Consider the following 23,471-nt stretch of genomic DNA (forward strand, 5'->3'; position numbering starts at 1 on the left):
CATAGGCAGCTTCTTAAATAAATGGGTAAAGGAACAAATGAATGAATAAATGAACAAATCAATGTTTCTAGCCATTGGTAGTATTGCTTCCATGGCTTCTACTGTAATTTTCAGAGAGAAACTGGCTGAGAGGAAAGCACCTATTTTTGTCACCTTTTGATTTGTAGGAGCGCTTATTATAGGGATGGCCCTGTTTAACAAGGGACAGGGTTTGTAGTCCCTTCATCCAGCCTGGAGGGGCAGATTTCTACAATTATGTGCATAAAGTTAATCTATTCAGAACCTGGTAGATGACTGTCAGGGGTGACAAGCTTAGCACTTCCATGGAATTAGAAGGTGAGATATTTATAATGTGTTTTAGGTTCTTAAAAAGAAGTATGTCTGAACTTCTGCACTGAGTTCAAACAGTTTGGAAGCCTTTACTGTGCCTCCCGTCTGTGTCAGGCAGTGGGGAACTATCACGTATACAGCAGTAGGAGGAATAATTCTGTCCAAGTGATGACAGGCCACAGTGTACCCCCAGAGATGTTCCGACAACATGGGCAAAACCATGTTTATAGGTTTAAAAGGGAAAATGAGATTGCCCTGCTGATCATCAGACCACAGAAGAAGGGGCTTATAGGAATGGTGAGAACAAGTATTCCTTCTGTCTAGAAATGTAGACTTCAGAGTACGCTCCTCATTCACTTGGAGCAGTGCTTCTCCAGGTGGACTTGACACTGCCTCTGTTAGAATCCTTGTTAAAATGGCATATTTCCACCCTACATAAGGACTGCACAATCAGAATTTTTGAGCAGGGTCCCTGGAGTTTGCATTTTAATCCCCAGGAAAACTCATGTAAATTTAAATTGGAGCTAGGAGACTAACAGAACTTAAACAGTTGCTAGTGGGGTCAAGATCCCAAACAGCATTTAGGTTAAATTGATGTCTTCACAATCTGACCTTTCTTACCTTCAATTAAATCCATAGAAAATGGCTTAAGTACAGGAAATGATTTTTGCCTAGTCCAAAAATCTAGTGTCTATTATAACAACTCGAATTACCCTTCAGTAAAAAAGCAAACATTTCCCCTTCTTTCTAACCCTTTTCATCCTAAACTTGGTTGGCGGCTGGGGGCCTGTGAGGCTTGCTTTGGGATATGAGAATAGAACCACACTTGCCATAATAGATCATATTCAGAGTGATGTTCCCCTGAAACACAGAGTATATTTTATACTGGGCCCTAGGACTGAATTTTCTATAATTCATGGAAACAGCATTGATTCTGCAAGGTTTTCTCAAAACACTGAGTTACGAGAAACCACGCACTGTAACTCTAAGAAAGAGCTCCAGAACATTTAGCAAGTGTTGGTGCCAGAAGAATTTGTATGCATTTCTCATGTGATGACTACTTTCAGGGGATAATACTAATTTTAATGTATACATTTTGATTCTTTTTAAGAAGTTAAATACATTATAAATAGCATATGTTTTCTTCTGTCGGTTGGCAATTAGTAATTTTTAAGCCATTAAGCTTTTTCTACAATATTTCTATGAATCATGTAAACATGTTTTTGAGCCCTTTTTAGAATACCTTTTGCACTCTGTTTTCTAGTTTAACCTCTTTTTTTAAAGGGCTACTTTTGGAAAGGTATGCTTGTAGTATAGGTAAAGAGATTTCGTAAAAACTCATTCTACTTAAATATAGGAAGGAGGCAGTTCGAGTAGATTCAAGCAGTTCCCCTTTCCATCCACTCCCCATCTTCAACTGAACAACAAACCACTTTCCCTTGTTACGTGTTGTTTTATGTCCCATTTGAGGCAACCTAACACAGCCTTCGGCACACACAGCCTTTACATGTTGGCTCTGCTTCAGTCTAAGAGCAGAAATAGCTTTATTACAGAGGTAAATTATGGATGGGAGCCACAAGTAATTGTCAGATACACACTAAAATGACCAGGGCCTCATGGGTAGTGGTTCCTAACATGGCTGCATATTAGATTCAGCCCTTTTTAAAGTACTGCCCTAATCCCACCCCAGGTGGATTTATTGGAATCGCAAGTGATGATTGGCCCCAGGTGGTTCTGATACGCAGTCAGGACTGAGAACCAATTAAGTTAAATGCGTCCGTGTTTCTCGGGAGCAGCTTTAAGACTTTCTTTATCTGAATCTCCAGGAGTGTTGCATTAAAAAGGCAGATTCCTTCCCGGGACCCTGGACCTGGTGAAACAGTTGCTGGGAGGGGGGCCAGCCCTATCATTAAGTAAGTGCTCTCAGTGATTGCAGTGTACTCTGAAATTGAGGATCCCTAGGCTCTGGAGCACGCAGTGGTTTCAGTAGACCTAGGTTAGGGATGCACCTCGAAAAGAGCTGGTGACAGCCATTGAGAATCTGTGTTTTGGCTAGTTTATTTGGGCCACATGGCTTCTTGTCTTTCTGGAGAACTGCATTCACTCCTGGCCCTGCACCCTCTCTTCTATTCTGTTACCCAGAGTGATTTTAGGGTCTGAATGACTCATTGTAGCCTGTGGTTGAGTCTGTCAATTCACAAACACTGTACTTGGTGTGGGGGTGTGAGAAGAGAACACATTTAGTAGGATGCTTAATTTCGGTTGACAAGAGTCACAGATCCTCATGCAAAGATTAAGTATACTCAAAAAGGTAACATGAGACAGGGAAACAAGCTTATAGAATTCATGAAAAGGAAGGGTCTAACCACAGGCCCTGATTTGCACTTCAGGCGAGGGACTCTTGTCTGGGGAAGATGGAGGAGACTTGGGGCAAAGTTGAAGACTTAATTTTTTGGATCGAGAGCATTCATCTATTGGAAGACTTAGAATTTTCCTAGGGAATTTTGATGCATAAATACCAGTCATTTTAATTTTTTCCCTATTAAATGGGAATAATTAAATTGAACTGCAGTTTTGAATGAATGTGGAAGTAGGAGATGAATACAAATGCTGTTTTTTAGGTTTTGGTATTTAGTTGCTGTTACCAAGAGGTTTAAGTAGGCGCTATTCAGAATTTTGTTCTGGGAACAGGGTTACTCACCCAAATGCCAAACTGTCCACATGGTTTTTGGTTTTTTTTTTGTTTTTTTTTGTTTTGGCCCCTTTCCATTATTCTATATGAAACCTAACATTTACAATTCTGTAATTCTTCTTTGCTTTTTGGTTAATTTATTTTTATATTTGCAAATCGCAGTCTTGTGTCTCAAGACATATTTGTGTTTGCTTAGCCAGAACTCTGCAGGGGAGGAAAAGCTGAGGCGTAAAGGTTATTTCGGTAATTGTGGCTGGAATTAGGCAAAAAACTTTTGGGCTGGGAAAGTTTTTTGGCAGCAGAAGTTACCAAGACTCTAAAATAAAACTTTGACAAAGTTTCCCTCTGTGGGCCTTCCATGGCTCTCTCTGCACAGAGAGACCCGCGTCAGCCTTTCTGCTCCACGTTGTGCCTTTACAGGCATGGGGAAGGCTGCTCAGGCAGGAATTAGGCCTTTGTTTACAAGGCTGGCTGCCTCCTGGGTGAGTCTGTGGTGGTTGGAATAATATGATAAATGGGATGATGCCTTTGAAAAAAATTTCCATTTAGCATTTTCTTCTCCCCCTGCACACCCAGAGGAACAGCTGTGGCAGCAAATGCAGACTTGAATCATGGATTCATATTTAGTCTTGTTTGACAATCCAGATATTTTAGGCAGGATCGAGTCAGGCAAGCAGCGTTACAGCATTCAGAGTGTCTTAATCAGCCAGACTGTTTGGCACACAAGGACCTTGTTTTACCCAAGTAGTAAATAATTCTCAATGAAGCAATATGATGTACCAAGTGTGCCCAGAGTAACAGCATTCAGTATTTCACTACAGCTTGTCCGCATCCCTATCTGCACGCTTGTTCTGTTCTCCACTAGTTGTTTATAAGTTGCAGTGTTTGAATTTTGTGTCTGGCCGGGTCTCCATTGATGGTTTTTTATACATAATAAGGATTCCATGGTAATAGGACCCTCCCATTTTTCTTTTTCTTTTCTTTTTTTTAAAGATTTTATTTATTTGACACAGAGAGATCACAAGTAGAGAGAGAGGAGGAAGCAGGCTCCCCGCCTAGCAGAGAGCCCGTTACAGGACTCGATCCCAGGACCCTGAGATCGTGACCCGAGCTGAAGGCAGAGGCTTAACCCACTGAGCCACCCAGTAGCCCTTTCTTGTTTTTTCTTTTTTTGTTTTTTTCTAAGAATCGTTCATAGTATGATGACTTGTTTCTTCTTAAGACCATGGATCATGGGATTTTGTCATTTGCCTCTGCTATGGATAAGTGGCTCTCATCCATTGTGTCGGTTCTCCCAGGCTCCTCCCTTCTCCTTTTCTCATAACCAGCGCTCTGAAATCCATACTCTCCAGGTCTCCTCTCCCTCCCTGTGCCGCCCTTCTTGTTGCCTTCTGGGCAAAGATGGGAATGTGCTTTCACAGCTTTCTCCCATTCTGTCTGCCTCCCTGTTCACCAATTTTCCAAACAACAAAAAAAATCGAACCCAAACACATTAACTTGAACTTTTCCCTTGACCTTGGTATCTCCCTCAAGCTACAAAACCCTTTCCTCTCCTCCAGGCTTTTTGAAGGCATACTTTCCCAGGTTCTCAGTCTTATAGATTTTTAATGGGGCCTTACAATTTTTTAAAATGGGATTATGACACCAGGGTTGTTCTTTATTTTGATAAGGAAAATTATCAATACCATTTTATAAAAGACAGAGATTTCAGCCTTCCAGGCAGGATATAATTTCTGATGAAACAGAAGACAGCTGTCCTTTTAGATAAATTTGGCTTCATGATCAGAAAATCTTGTCACCTTCCACCCAATTGCCTTGTCTACTGATTAGGAATCCTGTGTCTCTTACTAGACTTGAGCCCCTACTGCTTTATACTCCCTTTCTCTTTTTTCCACAGAAGCCAGTGGATAACACTGGCCTCTCGGCCTCCGTTTTTTGACTTCCCCTCAAACCATGTTTCCTCTTGAAGGTCACAGCAAATTCCCAGTAGCCAAGTCCACCTCTTCTTTACCTGTTGTCGCTTGGTGACACTCTTTGCTCTCTGACTTCTTGGCTGTGCCCCCATAGTTCTCTTCCCTCTGCCTGTTGGGTGGCCCCTGCCCCATAACAGGAGGTTCACGTTTGCTTGCTTTCTCAGACTGTGCATCCACCCCTACCTGCATGTGAAATGCCTGTCAAATGGTATAGCTCAGAGTTGCAGGGTTGTGTTTCTACCTCCTCTTTCTCTCCATAGTCATTTCCCCAGGCATCTCTTATTTGGCCTGTTTGGAGTTGATCAGATCTGACTGATCTGACTGTCCCGCTCCTCAGTAGCTACCTCTCTGGCTTCCTCAGCCCCGAGGCAGATGAACTAGAATTTCAAAGCTCTGCTCTTCTACAATGGACAATCTAGTTAATGTTCCCAAGCCTGCTTCAGCATCTGTTAATCTCAGAATTAGTTGTCGGGGTTAGAGATGCTTCATGCAAAATGCCCTTTGCAGAACCTGATAAGTCATAGGCCCTAAGGATGGCGGCTCTTCCTCTTTGTCTAGCCCCATGGTACAGCCGGAATGGAACAGCCAGGATTGGAGGGGAGGAGTTCTTTTTCAGAGCTGTAACTGTCGCTTGTCCTTATCTTGAGTCTATCCTCAGCTTTTTCTCTGAGTGCCTGACTTTCCACTTGTGGCTGAGGTGGCAGTGATAATAACTGTTAGGTGATTAACTTCAAAAGAGGCTCCTCTGAGTACCAGGCCATTGGGTAGCAATTTTTGATCTTCATTGGAAGCAGCAGTATTGTGCTAGAAACTGTAAAGTGTCTGTATAACTGAAGGAGGGCTGCATGTATGTGTGTAAGTGTGCACACAGGCACCACCATGATGGCCAGCTGAGTTTGTCCGCTCAGCACTGACCAGGGTGAGCCATGGCCCTCATTTTCTTTCTTTCTTTCTTTCTTTTTTTTTTTTTTTAAGATTTATTTATTTGACAGAGAGAGATCACAAGTAGGCAGAGAGACAGGCAGAGAGAGAGAGGGAGGCGGGAAGCAGGCTCCCTGCTGAGCAGAGAGCCCGATGCGGGGCTCGATCCCAGGACCCTGAGATCATGACCTGAGCCGAAGGCAGAGGCTTAACCCACTGAGCCACCCAGGCGCCCCCCTCGTTTTCTTTTTTAAAAATTTTTATCTTATTTAAATCCAGTTAATACCTTTAGGTCACGTCTTACATATTTTCCCTTTATAGACTAGAAATATAAATGTAATTAAACTCTGATGGGCAGTTGTTCATCCTTGAACAAGTCTTGAAGTGGATTATTGAATGTCGGTGCAGCGTTTAGGCAAGGTTAGCTGTCTCTGGTGTCCATGCGCATGCTGTGAATTGCTGTGTTCCTGTTAGGGTTGCCTCTGCCCAGTTTTTCTTTGCAGGGCAGTTCACAGGGTGACTTTCTTTGTGATGCCTCCGTCTGTTTATGCTGCATTATTTTTCCTTCGTCTCTGACTTGGTTTAACATCAGTGATGTGGTAATGAGGTACTGTCTTCAAATTTGTTAACAGTTCATGTAGTTATACCAATCTTTTTTCTAAGATCGGTTACTAATAGGGGCACCTAGGTAGCTCAGTTGGTTTAAGCATCTGCCTTCAGCTCAGATCATAATCCCAGGGTCCTGGGATCGAGCCCTGTGTCTGGCTCCCTACTCAGTGGGCAGGCTCCTTCTCCCTCTGCCTCTGCCCCCCACTTGTGTTTGTTCTCTCTCTTTCAAATAAGTAAATAAAATCTTTAAAAAAAAGAAAAGGAAAAGAACTTAAAAAAAAAAAGAAATTAAAAAAAAAGATTGGATACTAACAACCAAGACTTATTTAAACACCTATTTTTTGTCTTTTGATAGAAGTTCTTGATGACATTTTCCCCTTTAGTTTGAGTGTTATGTTGGGTGTAAGAGGAAGGCAAGAAAACATTTGCCCCAGATCCCAGAAGTTGATATAAAAAGTGACCCACACTCAAAACCAGTCAGTGCTGCTTAAGGAGAATTGCCTTTTTCTCCCCTCTTTTAGTCTTTTCCATCTTTGTACTTTACCAAGTTATCCTGTATCTTACCTCATTGTACCTCTCAGTAGCCCTGGTTGTTGGATGAGGCAGATAATCTGAACACGCCCTTTGTAAGGGACCCAAGGCTCAAAGCAGTGGATGTTTACCTATGCTAAGTGAGGGTGCTGGCCCTGAGATCTCTCTTCTGATCCAGGCCCAGTGCAGTGAGTGAGGAAGTATTGTTGGACGCCTGCCTGTTAGACCTACACTGTGGTAAAGACGGGGGAGCCCCTGAGAGACATTGTAGATCTGATCCCTGTGTTAGTGGAGGAAACATCTAGGGGGAAGCACGGTATTGAGTAAATGTTTATCACTAATCACCTTTGAACAGAGTGCTTACAGAGAGAAGTATTGGGCGCTGTGGGAGGCCCAGTCTATCTGAGGGGATTCAAAGGTTTAATAGAAATTTCATGACACTGTATTGCACTCTTGTCAGTGGTATTGGTTAAATTCTTTCTCTTGCCTGGTGGGAGTTACATTAAGCAAGAAATAAAGAGGAGACATTTTACTGTTATCTTATTAATCAGATACTAGACTCAGCTTCAGTACTGCGTCATAACCGAAAGTTAAGATTAACCATGCCACAGGATTAAATTTAAAGCTTCCTTGTTACTTCGATATTTTTTATTACATTATCTTGAAAATGGATTATTTGGTTTTGTTTAATTAATTTGTTTAATTCGGGAGAAGCAAAATGTTTGAAACTGTCCTAAACTGTCAGATGGGATGGTGCTCCCCATCCCCTCCTAACCCCCCCCCCGCCCCCTCCTCAGGCTCCCTTCAGTTGAGTGTCTGGAGATTCAGAGGCAGCACTCCTCTAGGCTTTCCGCAAGTAGCTCATGCCGGCGGCTATTGGCAGCAGGGCCTTTGGGTTGGCTTTTGCGGTTTCTCCTGACCTCACACATTCTTTCTAGAGACAAGACAAGTTTATAGTGAGGAGCACAGGCTCTTGCAGGGAGAAGGCACACGTTCAAAGCCTGGCCCTCCTGCCTACTGGCCAGGCCCGTACCCCTGCTGTGCCTCTGTTCCTCATCCAGAAAATGGAGGCGATCTCTGTAGCCTTCCTAGTTACGGTGAAGACTTCTGGTAGTTAATTTGTGCAGAGTGCTGAGAAGCATGCATGATACTTTTTAAGGGCTCAGTACAGGCTCCACAGCCGTGGCTGTTTTTTCAGTCACAAGTTTCACAAAGTGTCCTCAGAGTGTAGCACGGTTGGGTCCAAGGAAAGAGGCTGCCCCACACTTGGACCAAATCCAGGCCCCCAACCTTGCTAGCTAGCACCTTGTACTAATGAAGCTAACACAGCCACCTTGCTGATGCAACGAGTGGAGATGATTGCTTACAGAGCTCTTGCCCCACTTTCAAAAATAACTTTTTTCAACTTACCAACTTGCCACATAATAGGCCCAGAAGTTTAAAATGTTATTCTTTGCAATTTTTTAAAAAGAATTAAGGAGCGCCTGGGTGGCTCAGTGAGGTAAAGCCTCTGCCTTCAGCTCGGGTCATGGTCCCAGGGTCCTGGGATCCAGCCCTGCATCCAGCGCTCAGTGTCTAGCTCTTTGCTCAGTGGGGAACCTACTTCCTCCTCTCTCTCTCTGCCTGCCTCTCTGCCTACTTGTGATCTTTGTCTGTCAAGTAAATAAATAAAATCTTAAAAAAAAAAAAGACAAATTAATCGGGGGGGGGTGTCAGCATTTGATTTCTTTAAGCATTTCTAGGCTTCTTAAACTTCCTATGTCTAAATGCTGTCAACATGAATTAGATAACCCTAGAGAGTAGCCATAAAATACCTAAGACTTTTGTTTTATGTAGCGTTTTTATGATGTTCTCCGTGGAGAGAACCTAGTATTCTCACTTACTAACGTCACATAAGTTTTGAGCCCAGGAGGAAAAGAGATGCTATTTATATAAAATGAGAAATGCCAGTGAGTAATTGATTTATCCAGAAAGAACTTGTGCAATGTATGGGGGCTACCATCTATCGCCCTCGCCCCGCAAGGACGACAAGAACCCTGGTTCAGATGCATCTTCTCTCTCTTCTCTCTCTTTATTTCCGCAAGTCTACACACTTATATACGCTTACATGACCAATCAGCGAGCAGGGTACAGGAGGGAGCGAATCAGGCTGTGCACCTAAACCAACAGCTTCGCTAGCAACCAATGCTGTTTACTTCCTCTTTGGGCGTTCTGCTTAGTCTCACGAGGCAATCCTAACCTGGCAACCAGCCAGGCGCCATCTTTTTTTTTTTTTTTTTAAAGATTTTATTTATTCATTTGACAGAGAGAAATCACAAGTAGTCGGAGAGGCAGGCAGAGGGAGAGAGAGGAGGAAGCAGGCTCCCCGCTGAGCAGAGAGCCCCATGCGGGACTCGATCCCAGGACCCTGAGATCATGACCCGAGCCAAAGGCAGCGGCTTAACCCACTGAGCCACCCAGGCGCCCCCAGGCGCCATCTTTTAATGGCGGAGGCCGCCCTGGCCAGGGGCCTGCCTCCGACATCTCCCCCTTTTTTCTTTTATGGCAGGGGTCGTGCCTGTCTTAGGTTGTCAGTGGCGGGGAATATCCTTACCCGTCATCAGACGGCAGATATCAATGATCTGCGTCCTGTCTTAGGTTGGTATATTTCCCCCACCAATCTTACCCGTCGTTGATTACCGATCCAGCATACTTAGCCACACTTGGGGGGAATGTCCCAGCCTCAATGGCTAACAAGGCCTGCACCATGGCTTGCTGTTGCCTATGTTGCTGTCGCCTCCAAATTTCCAGTTTCCTTACTAGCAGAATCAAGCCCACTACGAGGATTATCATCAGACCAATTACGCTAGCCCATTGTTTCGTAAAGGTTAACACATCTTGCAATGTTTTGATTATCTCTGGGAGGGTTGCAAGCTCACCTCTGGTGTTATTTATTCTTGTTATGCCTAGTAGCAGGTTGCTGAGTGTAGTTTTGGAATTCTGCGGACTAATTCCCCCGCAAGTATTGGGAGCTGTCAGGAGACATTCTGTAAGTCACTCATATTAGTAATAGGCTATGGGAGTTACACAAATTGCCAGGAAGGGTACTATACATCCCAGTCCCAATAGGGCCCCCCATATGTCCACTTGTTCTTGAACCAAATCCACTCTCTGGTTGACTATCAGGATTCCTGCTTGCAGATGTGCACTGATCTGAGTCTATGTTTGAAGGGCAGCCGCCGTTCCTTCTGCAAGGTGTTCACAGCTTCCGCAGTGGGTATAGTTGTAGCAAGCGAGACTGCTGCTGCCGTGGCAGCTGCTGTAGATATAGACAGTGCTGTCACAACGGCGGCTGTGATACCAAAATCTCTCTTCTTTCTGGATAGCACCACCGGTAACTTGTCCTCTGGAATGGAAACTGGGATAGGAACATGGGTAGGGATACACATAATCACAGCCAGCTTGAAGGCCGTGACATTCCAGCACTGGGAAAGGTAGCAATTCTTAGTGCAATTCAACGTATCATTCAGCTCACTAGTATTTGTTACGAGGAAAAGGAATAGTGGCGAGACCCATATGGGAGTGGGCTGATAAGTAATATTATTGGGACAAGACACATTAACTGTTGTCTCAAAGGTACTAGAGTCATTTTGTTTATAAGAACAGTTGAGGAATTTGCCACTATTTAACATGGACACTGCTGAGATATCAGTACATGCTCCTAGCAAGTTACAGACCTGCCATGCATCAAAGGGAGAGAAGGGAATATGAGAGAAGAGTTAGTCAGTGGTAAAGGATATAGCCATGCTTTAACCACTGCTCACAGCTCTCTGGCTTGAGTCTGCCGCAGGAGGTGTAGCATCCCCAGAGTTATCATCAGCATCTTCAGCATCATGACTGGTGTTTTAAGGCAAGGCTGCACGCATCAGCCGCTCTGGGATCCAAATTGGAGCCTCCTTTTCCTGTGGAAAAACACATACAGACCCCCTACTCCATACTAACACTGGATCTGGTCCATTCCACTTTCCTGTGAGGATGTCCCTCCAAAGTACTAAAGGCTTACGGGAAGCAGCAACATCACTTGCATGTCTGTCTGCAGCTGATTTACCCGTTTTGTCCAACGTTAAAAAATTCAAAATAAAGAGAATGGTGTTGAGCTTATCTTTAGGGGACCTGAAGGTGTCCCCTATTCCCCCTTTTTGTTTATAAAGCGCATTTTTTATTGTAAGATGCGCACGCTCCACAACACCCTGTCCTTGTGGATTATAGGGTATTCCATGTATCAAGTGACTGTCAAGTTGTTGTAGGAAGGCTTTAAAGGGTTGTGATATGTAGCCTGGAAAATTATCTGTCTTTAATTGGCGTGGCTTTCCCCATGCGGCGAAAGTCTGTAGGCAATGGGCGATAACATCTCTGGATTTTCCCCCCCCCGTATGCACTGAGGCGAAAATTATTCCGGAGCAGGTACCTACAGAGCAGGTATCTTAACTTTCCAAATTCTGAAACATGTGTGACATCCCTATGCCATATATGATTAGGTAACAAACCCTTAGGATTAACCACCAAGGACGGTGCAGGTAGTAAGATCACGCAGTTTCTGCAGGCGACTACTATGTCCTGTGCCTGTGCTTTTGTTATATTAAATTTGAGGCGAAGAGTTAAAGCATCCTGTTTCTTCAAATCCTCCCCTAAGTGGTCCCATTGAGGTATGTTTAGCAAGCCTTCATCTAGGAACCATGGAGCCGCCTTTTCCACTGTATTCAAAAAGGCCCGAGCAGTTTTTGCTTTTAGTGGAGTTCCATTGGCTTTCAGCAGGTCTTCTAAAGACCCTTCCAACTGCACTTTAGATACTTCAGATCCCATTATGAACACACAGACAACAGACGTGGACGTTAAAGACTCACCGCTAAATTCCGGCTCTAAGGCCGCCCCGCTTCTTATTGCAGACTTGTACAAATTAATCCCAGCTCTAAGGCCGCCCCGCTTCTTATTGCAGACTTGTACAAGTTAATCCTGGCTCTAAGGCTGCCCCGCTTCTTATTGCGGTCTTGTACAAGTTTCCCACCACCTTTGTCGTGGTTTTACCCCGCTTACCTGCGGACTTCTCCCTTGCAAGGTTTTTCTATTTTTACTCCCCGCTTTACCGCGGAATTCCCACTTTTGAACGTGGCCTTTATTCCCTGCTTTACCACAGAATTCCCATTTTTGAACGTGGCTAACATCCCCGCTTACCTGCGGACCTTTACTCCCCGCTTTCCTGCGGATTACCTTGCAAGATTCCTTTATTTAGTTCCCGGGTGCCAGCGCCATTTATCGCCCTCGCCCCGCAAGGACGACAAGAACCCTGGTTCGGATGCATCTTCTCTCTCTTCTCTCTCTTTATTTCCGCAAGTCTACACACTTATATACGCTTACATGACCAATCAGCGAGCAGGGTACAGGAGGGAGCGAATCAGACTGTGCACCTAAACCAACAGCTTCGCTAGCAACCAGTGCTGTTTACTTCCTCTTTGGGCGTTCCGCTTAGTCTCACGAGGCAATCCTAACCTGGCAACTAGCCAGGCGCCATCTTTTAATGGCGGAGGCCGCCCTGGCCAGGGGCCTGCCTATGACAACCATCGAAACAGACTGTCTGTGCACAGTCCTCCATGAAAGGAAATGCCCTGGACGTTTGTAAACTCAAGTGTGCTTAGCAGAAACCTGAGACATCCATCAGTCCAGTCTATCTCCATCACTAGAGGGGTCCCAAAATGGCAATAGCTTTTCAGGAAGGGTGTGGTCTACCATGAGGATTCTGGGCATGTAGGAAGAGAGCCCTCATTCCCCACTGAAGAATGTGGGCTAAGCCTCTGTATTTTGGGGGGCAGGAAAGTGAGGAAGGTAGAATCTCAGCTTGGTGTGTTACAAATGGATGTCCAGGAAAGAGTATGTCTTTTTAAATTACTATTTAACCGATTGTATCTGTGGTGAAAGCTGTAGTCTGTCTCGGAAGCCCTGGGGCTAATGGTGCCAGGATTGTTATATGGTGGCGGTGAAGATATTTTGCACTGACAGAGGTTAGGGGTAATTTTCCATTTCCCGTATACAGACTGTAGTAACGGTCACATTGGTAAACTACAGATTCGCTATTTTTATTTTTTAAGTACGATTATATCTCACTAATTTGAGGCAATTCTGATTCAGAAATAATCATGGCTTAGAGTGGGTCCAAATTAAAGGTTATCTTAAGAAAGTTGTAGGGAAAAGGTTACTTAATTTTATAATCATTCATAGACATTTTGCAAATATCAAATTTTATGCTGTTATTCTTAGATTAGATGAGACAAAGCCAGTTTGAAATAATGAAAAATATGATTAAAATTTGTTTGTTTCACCTTATACAGAAGCTTGAACTATGGTGGTTGTTTGGACGTAGAAGTTTTGGGGGTACATTCCTTAATGAGTAGATGAAAATCTCATTATTTTTAATATTTTTATGTAAATAGGTGTTCAGAAATTAATCATTACTGCTTCTCAGATAGTTAAAACAATGGCAAAAGCCCTCTAAATCGTCTCATCTCTATTAATAATGCTACTGTTATTCCTCAGATTATTTGGCATTGAATGGAAACCAGTGGTGCTCTCTACTGGTTTCCCTCAAATATTAATGAAAGAGATCAGACAGAGTGCCATGTGCTTTTATTCGTGCTACTCTTCTTTATCCTTGGGACATCCCTAAGCCAGAGGTGATTTCCCCTTTTTATAGAAGAGGAAACTCCTTGTCTAGCAAATTAATTATAAATAGCTCAACCTGGCATTTGGTAGTCTGTTATCAAGAGCTTGCTTCAGCCTTCTCTTCACATACTCCATTATTGATATCCTGAAGTTTATACTGTACCTTCTGTCCCCAAGACTTACCCTCTCCTCACTGCATTCACTGTCCCATTCATGCCTGGGTTTCTCCTCCACTCTTATTTCTTTGGTTCAAAGTGTAATTTTCCTTTGTCTAATTTTCTCTTTTCTCTGAACTTGTGTTGCACCAAAGGTATGATGTGCTGACATTAATTTAAAAAAAAAAAGTCTGTTGATGACTCATTTTACAGTTAAGGAAACCAAGGCACAGGTAGGTTAAGTAGTTTGCGCTTGGGCATAAAACTAGCAAATGCAGAAGACTGGTGCAGATTGCTTTTGTGGCTCTTTGGATTTGATGGAGGACAAATTGGATACAGGGCAAGACGGTTAAAGAGGATATTCCAGTCATCTATATGATTGAGGTCTGAACTAACTTGATAACAGTAGGAGTGGACAGAAAAAGATGGCCAAGAACAATAATTACAGAATATGAGAAGGATTTGGAAATTGAATGTAAGAATTGCATGGGGAAAGGATTCAAATTAGTTTTTTAATGAGGTTAGTGCTCAGCCTAGGTTTCATTGAGAAGGTGGCATTTATGCATATTTTTTCATATTTTTGCTCTCAAACCTCCTGTTTGTCCTGAGCAAAACATTTAAGGATCAAAGGGGATTTCAGCTGAGAATAACCTAAAAGCTTTATATTCCATCTTGTCAAAGATCTGGGACTAAGCAGTGTTCCTACCAGTAGTAAAATGAATATAATACTAACCTTATGGGGAGAGTTCATGACTCAAATGAGAGAGCAACTGTTATAGGGGCTTAGTAACGTCAGCCTATTATTCATTTGGCACTTGTGTACTGCTTAAGCTCACTACTGTGTCAGCTTTAGGGAAGCAGCAACAGACAATACCCACAAGGTCTTTCTTTCCAATGAACACAGAATTTAATAAAGGTGATTGACTGCAAACAAAATCATTAAAACTGTCACAGCTCTCACAAAGGTGAAGCCTGAGAGTAGGTGAATCCAGTCTCATCTTGGGACCCATGGAAGGTGTCTATGAGTATATGGCATTTTAGCTGGGTATTTAAGGACGAGTAGATGTTTTCTTCCTTGGTTTTTTTATTCCAATACTTTTAGCAACCTAAAGCACACCTGTACTCAGGACTCTTCAAATCACACCTTTGCTATCCTTATCTAAAGCTTCTATTTGCACAAGCAAATACATTCTCTTTCTTTAAGTTCAGAACGTGCATATGATAGAAGGAAATGATCTTGAGAGTAAGGAGACCTGTGTTCTCTTTGCTGATCTGCTACTTCTCCTGTGTGTATGAGCAGGTTACCCTAAGGAGGGAATGCCTTCCTATGAAGTAGACCTCTTTGTCAGCTCTGCGTGGACTGAGTCCAGCTGTGCTGTTCTCTGGCACTTGCTTTTGTTACCCTCAGATCTCTAGATTCCAGACCAGGCCTGATGAGAGTTTCTCAGAGCCACTTTTCATGTGTTCCCCTGACAAGCCCATCTTCCCAAGCCTCAGTGATGTTTCCAGTGCTCTGAAGAATATTAAAGATGATACCTAATGGACATACCTTTCCTCTTTCTGTTTCCTTGCCTTTTTTTTTTCCCCCTGTCTAGGATAGAGCAGCAAGTTGATGTAAAAATGTGTACTTCTGTGTTCCGCTTGACCTTCTTTGGCACTTGTGACATTCCTGGTGTGATGCATACACCTCTTTCCTCAGTCTTATAAAGACCACTCACCAGGCCTGAAGCAGTGGCAGAAGAGGGACTGTCATGGAGTGCACAGGCCAGCCAGCACCTTTCAGATCAAAGCAGGCCACAGCATGTCACTGCCTCACTTCCTAGATAGCTGTGCTTGTTCTGTGATGGATTTGTATGTGGTCATTCATGCTTAAGCACGATGGTGCTGTGATCTCAGCATGGAAGGCTCAGGCACTCAGTGGAATAGGCCTGTGATGATGAGGAAGTCATTTCATCTCTCTGAGCCTTACTGTCCCCTTTGTACAATGGAAGTTAAAATAATTTATATTGAGGTGAAATAAAGTAATACATCTAATAGACCCGCCTAGTATATTTGTACCTCAGGACCCCCAAATGTTTGGGTGTTTTAAAAATCCATTCCAGGGGCACCTGGGTGGGTCAGTGGGTTAAGCCTCTGCCTTTGGCTCCGGTCATGATCTCAGGGTCCTGGGATCAAGCCCCGCATTGGGCTCTCTGCTCAGCAGGGAGCCTTCTTCCCCCCCACCCTCTGCCTGCCTCTCTGCCCACTTGTGATCTCTGTCTGTCAACTAAATAAAGAAAATCTTAAAAAAAAAAATCCATTCCAGACTTAAGTGTGTGTGGATGTGTGTGTATAGCTGTGATGTTTATGAAACTAGGGTCATGTTGTTTGTTCTTTACTACCTTATATGACCATGTAAGGCAGAGAGGAGTGTAACAAGAATGTTACCACAAACTTAAATGATTTTGGCTTTGAAGTTTGAACTAAAGGTGTTTATGTAGCTTCTGATTACTTTGCGGTTGCTGGACCAGGGCATCCATTTCCCCCTTTATTTCTCTCTTCTCCGTGCCACTCCCACCTGAGAAATATTAGGTATGTTTTGACTCGGCTTGTACTTGTAGAATTAGTAGAAGAAACAGCATGGGACCAGGAGAACCTTTTCTATTTAAGGTCTTCTTAATGTTAATATGTCCAAAATAAATGTTTCCTTGAAATTAAATGCTATAAAATAAATCTTTAAATTCCTAAAAGCTGTAACCCCAGGTTTTGTACCAAGAGAAAGAGAAATTTAACAATTTTGGTCATTTCAAAATCAAAATACTTAGTGATCAGCAAACATAGGGAAAAATATTCAGCCTCACTGGTAATAAAAGGAATATAAAACAAAATGTTGCCAGGCTATTTTTACCAATAATATTAGCAGGGTTTTTTGTTTGTTTGTTTTAAGAGTGAGAGCGGGGTAGGGAGAGGGCTAGAGAGAGGATGAGAGAGAATCTTAAGCAAGCTCCACGTCCAATGTGGAGCCCAATGCGGGACTCGATCTCACCACCCTGAGATCATGGCCTGAGCTGAAATCAAGAGTCAGACGCTCACTGACTGAGCCACCCAGGTGCCCCAGTATTGGCAGTTTTTAAAAGTAAGAGAAAGAAAGGAGGAAGAGAAGTGTTGAATTAGGCACCTTGTACAGGCTGATGGAAGTATGATGGAAGTATAAACAGTAAACTTGCCTTCCTCTAAGGCAGTTTAATAGTATTTACCAAAGACTGTAGACTTGTTAATGCCTTTGACACAGTAATTAAAATTCTGGGAGCTAGCCTAAGGAAATAATCAGAAATGGATATAAATATAATTATAACATCAGGAACTTGGAAACAACCTAAATGTCTAACAACGAGGGATTGATTAAATAAAATATGAAAATATATGCAGTGGGTTTTCTGCCATTAAAAATGGCAAACTGGACAAATAAAGATGGAGAAAAGTTTGTAAAATGATGTACAGTGAAAAAAGCCCAAATCAGCATGAATCTGGTATTTTGAAATATAATCTTTTTATATACACTGTGTGTGTGTGCATGTGTGTGATGGCAGTGAAAAAAATACATCAAAGTAAATCATTATCTCCAGGCGATGGAAATGCTGTTGGTTTTTATTTTCTTCTTTGGACTTTTGTGTATTTTCCAAATTGTTGTGTTTATACCCAGAAGAAGAAAGCCCATAATTTAAAGATGCATACTCTGGAATACTGTGTACTGATATAACTATGTGAAAATATAAGAAAAACTAGCTTACTGGGAATTACGACAGAATGCCATCTGTGACTTCTGATAGGGTGATGGGACTTGGTGGTCCCATCCGCTTTTCTTGAGAACTAATTGACATTCATCACTATATAAGTTGAAGGTAGAGAGTATGACGGTCTGATTTACATATATCGTGAAATGATTACCATTCAGCTCCATCATTTTATATAGATAAAATAAAAGGAAAAGAAAGAAAGGAAAAGAAATTTTCTCCCTTTGATGAGAACCCATAGCACTTCTCCTCTACCAATTTTCAAATATACTATAGAGCAGTGTTAGCTATTGTCATCATGTTGTATATTACATCCCTAGTACTTACCTGTCCTCTAACTGGAAGTTTGTACCATTGACCACCTTCATCCAATTTTCCCCCCTCTGGTAACCACAAATCTGATCTCTCCATGGGTTGTTTTTGGGTTTGTTTATAAGATTTCACATATAATTTGAGTCTATGTTATTTGTCTTTTTCTGACTTATTTCACTTGGTATAAGGTCCATTCATTGGCTCTTGCATAGTTTTTCTTTAATGTGCTTCTACTAAGAATATATCTTCTATTAGGAAAGCAAATATAAAATAAAGATAGAAAAATACTCTAGAAATCCATGCCTCATTTAGGTAGAGGTAGTACTTACTAGATATTCTCTTGTGACTTTTGTCCATCTTGAGGATGATGAAAAGTAGTAATGATGGTGGTAAATGATAGATGTTTTCTTTGCTCCTACAGATATTCCTGAAATTCCAGAAAGCATCTCATTCTGTAAAGCACTGCAGATAGCTGACTTCAGCGGAAACCCACTGACTAGGTAACCTTTCTGCTTGCTTTGCTGTCTGTAGTACTGAGGATACCCTTTTTGAGAACCAAACCATGAACACAACCTGGTCACCCATCGTGGGGGTACCTAGATGGATGGCTATCTTTATCAAAGATGATTGACCTTCCGGGAGCCTGGGTGGCTCAGTGGGTTAGGCCTCTGCCTTTGGCTCAGGTCATGATCTCAGGGTCTTGGGATCGAGTCCCGCATTGGGCTCTCTGCTCTGTGGGGAGCCTGCTTCCTCCTCTCTCTCTCTCTGCCTGCCTCTTTGCCTACTTGTGATCTCTCTCTGTCAAATAAATAAATAAAATCTTTAAAAAAAGGTTAATTGGAAAAAAGCCATGAGTTCCGTGCTTGGCTTTCTCCTCCTCTGGAATTCTGCTGCTCTCCTCAGATAAAGGACTAGTGTCCAGAATCTATAAAGAACTTAGCAAACTCAACACCCAAAGAACAAATAATCCAATCAAGAAATGGGCAGAGGACATGAACAGACATTTCTGCAAAGAAGACATCCAGATGGCCAACAGACACATGAAAAAGTGCTCCATATCACTCGGCATCAGGGAAATACAAATCAAAACCACAATGAGATATCACCTCACACCAGTCAGAATGGCTAAAATCAACAAGTCAGGAAATGACAGATGCTGGCGAGGATGTGGAGAAAGGGGAACCCTCCTACACTGTTGGTGGGAATGCAAGCTGGTGCAGCCACTCTGGAAAACAGCATGGAGGTTCCTCAGAATGTTGAAAATAGAACTGCCCTATGACCCAGCAATTGCACTATTGGGTATTTACCCTAAAGATACAAATGTAGTGATCCAAAGGGGCACATGCACCCGAATGTTTATAGCAGCAATGTCCACAATAGCCAAACTATGGAAAGAACCTAGATGTCCATCCACAGATGAATGGATCAAGAAGATGTGGTATATATACACAATGGAATACTATGCAGTCATCAAAAGAAATGAAATCTTGCCATTTGCGACAACATGGATGGAACTAGAGCGTATCATGCTTAGCGAAATAAGTCAAGCAGAGAAAGACAACTATCATATGATCTCCCTGATATGAGGAAGTGGTGATGCAACATGGAGGCTTAAGTGGGTAGGAGAAGAATAAATGAAACAAGATGGGATTGGGAGGGAGACAAACCATAAGTGACTCTTAATCTCACAAAACAAACTGAGGGTTGCTGGGGGGAGGGGGTTTGGGAGAAGGGGGTGGGATTATGGACATTGGGGAGGGTATGTGCTTTGGTGAGTGCTGTGAAGTGTGTAAACCTGGTGATTCACAGACCTGTACCCCTGGGGATAAAAATATATGTTTATAAAAAATAAAAAGTTAAAAAAAAAAAAAAAGAAACACAAAAAAAGGTTAATTGACTTTCACAGATACTTGTTTATAAATCACCACTGTGCAGTGAAAGACACACATGTGCTATTGATGGAACATTGAACAGATAGATATTGGGTGAGGGGAGGCACCATGGAGTAGTATACAAAACAGGAGTGAGGACTACATTTCTGAAGCCATGTGAAGCACTGAAGTAGTTAATAAATACTCTATTGCTTATCTTGTGGGGTAAGGCTGAGTTCTAAACTCCCAGAGAGCTTACCCTCTACTTATCCAAGAAGTCCTAATAAGGGATGTTTTTTCCACTCCAGTAATGAAGCATATTTACTGTCTCAACTTTCCTCCAACTCTCCCTCTAAAACAGACAAACAAAAACTCTGCTCACATCACTGTTTCCTTACTTTAGCAATAACTGTGAGGATTTCTTGGGGTTATTCCTCCACATAGAGCCACCTGTCGCTGTTCTACTACTGATTCTGATCTTGCTTCTTCTGGTATGACACAGCACCCTGCCTGGGCATAGCTGAGTGGCACTGTTATGAGCCCCTCCTCATGGCTGTTGGCTGAGTCATGAGGCCACTGATCACTGGCTTCCAGGTGCCTGTGTTGCCAGATTACCTGAATTGTTGTACACCTGGCAATGCAGAGGCAGTCCTCAGGAGAAGTTCTAGAGGTACCTCTAAGCCGGGTGGGTCCATGTCTATGATTTCTAGACTCTGTAAGAGCCTCAGAATAAATGTATTCTTCCCACTTCCCTCTGTTCTTCTTCTTCTTCTTCTTCTTCTTTTTTTTTTTTTTAATAGGAAAATTGAAATGAGGTTAAAATTTGGGATACATATCATCCATTGCTTGGGTCTTTCTGGGTATGGAATACCAGGGAATGTCTATTTGGTGTTGTTTTCCCCATATCTGGTATTTTTAAGAAGTAAATATGTTTTTAAAAATATTTTTGATTTTCCTCTTTTGGATTTCAGTGACTATGTTACTAATAATATCTATTTTTATGAAAAGCAGTAAATTTAGTGAGCTCTAACTCATCACTGCCCTCAAGTCTTGTCTCTTTTCTTAACCATCCTCTATACAGTTGTCCCTGTTCTTCAGTCCTTTCTGTAGTCCCTGTCCCCGAGGTAAAGTCCTTGTTTCTCCAGGTGTTAGGCCGCCTCCCCTTTCCTGTGTCTGAACTTGGCCTGTGTTTCCACGTTCATTGCCCTTGGTTGCCTGTGTCAGAGGTCACACTCGCTGTTATAAAGTGCTCATAGGTCATTTGTTTCACTCTCTGCTCTTTTCTGCACTCCTGTAAGGTGTATATTCCGCATGACATTTCTTTGGGAAGCCTTTACTTACTCCCCAGAATCCCCTCTGGGGCTTCTGAGATGTTCAATGTGTACTTTTTTCATTAACACTTGGAACTTATATTTAAGTTTTTACCTTGACCAAGACTTCCCAATTAAACTGAGAAAGTTAACTTATATTCCTCTGTTGTTTATCATTTTACCTCCAGCTCTCCCTTAATTTCTGGAATGGAGTAAACTGAACTAAGCTATTTATCCTTAAGGCAGCGTGTAGGTTTAGGCAGCTGGGAAATACTCATTATGCTACCCTGGAGGTTTTTTTCCTTTTTTTTTTTTTTTTTTTTTTTTAAGCCATTCAATTGCTTAATCCCCTTTTCTCCCTCTTTAGTTTTCCTTTTCTAATGCCTGCTGACACATGACTTTAGCATTATCTCAAAACTCCCTGGACCAGAACACACCCACATTGTAGGAGGCTTTACTCAGTTTTTATCCTGGCTTCACATTTGGGAGGTTTCTTAAAGCCTTTTTGATTTGGCAGGTGCACTCCTTTAAGAATTATGGTGACTTATCTGTGAGTGGAAAGGACCTGAAACATTATTGAGTTTGACCTACTTATTTTATGGCTGAAGAAATGAGGCTGAGAGGCTAAATGACCTTCTGAGATGATGTGGCCTCTGAGTGGTAGCTCAGTCTAGAATTCCCTTCTTTGAGCCCGATGTCTGTGCTTCCGCCTCACACTTACAGGTTCAGCCCTTAATGCTGACAGCCAGTTAAAAAAGGAAATTGGCCATTTAAAAAGACATTTTCTTTATATTGAAAATCATTTTAGCTAGTTTTATAAAATGTTATGTACTTTAAGTAGAAACTCAGGTAAGCAGATGTAGTTGTATCTTCTTAAGTATAAATAAAAAATCTTACCTCTGTTATGCTATGGAAGAGGTTTCAACACCATTCCTGAGAATGTATCTCACTCATAATAATAAAATCCTAGAACTCTCATCTTACAGGGCTTGGATTTGCTTTTGAAGCTTAGAATTACCTATATTTTATGTTAAACAGTAACCTAGAATTTGCTTTTTAAAAAAAGGAACCTAGGAAAAGAAAAAAAAAATGAAAGATTTTAATGCAGAGGCTATCGCTAAAGCAAGAAGTTCTTCCTACCCCTTCTTCTCCCCCTCCAAAAATAATGGGTCATGTGTTCTGTTGTCTATATCTGCAGATTTATGTATAAAGACCTTTGGCATTTTAGATTCAACAAGATCTTTTTAACTTTAGTTTTTTTTTTTCCTCCATAACTGGAGGTAACCATAGAAATATTAAAAGTGAGCTTTCTTTGCAAGTTTTTGAATATTTTTATTTTGAAACCTAACTCTTCAGTAGAATTTAAGGGAAGTATAAAAATTTCCTTTTGTGTAGAACATAGTGAAACATATAATAATCTCAAGTGACTGGCATCTTAAATCGAGTTAAAAGAAAAATATTAAGAAAGCAGCAATTGCTGTCAATTGATCACTTCTGAGTAATTCATAGCTTTGCCTTGGGTATTATAATCTACAGAACAAAAATTATTAAGCTGCTATGCTATGTTTTATTATAATCTTCTGGGCTAAATTTTCTCTTTATTTTCTGCTAATCAATCAAGTGTTTTCACTCATAGTCACTTTCCGCTTCAGCAGCTATTTACCTGTTTCTTTCTGCCACAGCATTTGTTCTCCTTTATTCTGAGAGCTTGCATATCTTTTCTAATTATTTCTGGATCCCCCCACCAAGCATTTAACATGCCTCTGTACTTCTAGGTAAATCAAGCCTTGGGTTTTTTTCCTTATCAGTGTCTTCTGTCTAGAAAGACAAGGCAAACATGCCTTTTATACTTTAGTTTATAGGAGGTTATTTCAGTTAACATATGGCAAAACTCATTGTATTTATGTCTAGCTTACACTGTACATGCACTTTTCTTTTTCAGTTAACAACATTTTGTTGTCATTGCTGTTTCAGATTGCCAGAAAGCTTTCCTGAATTACAGAATTTGACGTGCCTTTCTGTAAATGACATCTCACTGCAGTCCCTGCCTGAAAATATTGGCAAGTAAGTTTTTTGTGAGGTTTGTGTATGTCAGGGTGGAAGGGTGTTTATAGCATCCAGTTCAGCCTCCTCTTTTACAGCTCTGATTTTTCTACTCAGAAAGCCTCTTATCCAGTCTCAAATCTCACCCTAAAGAAGGATTATAACCGGACTCCAGTGTTTTTTGCTTTCAGTTGCCCCTACATTTTAAGGGCCAAAAACAATAATGCTGCTTGTTACTACTGAAAAACCTAATTTGTT

General features: G+C 41.9%; 1 protein-coding gene across 2 annotated transcripts in view; it reads left to right on the forward strand.

The window, feature by feature from the left end:
- The window catches only part of LRRC1 (leucine rich repeat containing 1), a 132,433-nt gene that overhangs the window by 65,346 nt on the left and 43,616 nt on the right, over positions 1–23,471 (forward strand). For both annotated transcript variants that reach the window (XM_082729407.1, XM_082729408.1), the window contains exons 3-4: positions 18,411–18,489; positions 23,145–23,234. In XM_082729407.1, the coding sequence (XP_082585533.1) occupies positions 18,411–18,489; positions 23,145–23,234 (169 nt within the window). The remainder of the gene's footprint in view (positions 1–18,410; positions 18,490–23,144; positions 23,235–23,471) is intronic.

Source organism: Mustela nivalis (genome assembly GCF_964662115.1).
Source record: "Mustela nivalis genome assembly, chromosome: 5".
NCBI lineage: Eukaryota > Metazoa > Chordata > Mammalia > Carnivora > Mustelidae > Mustela > Mustela nivalis.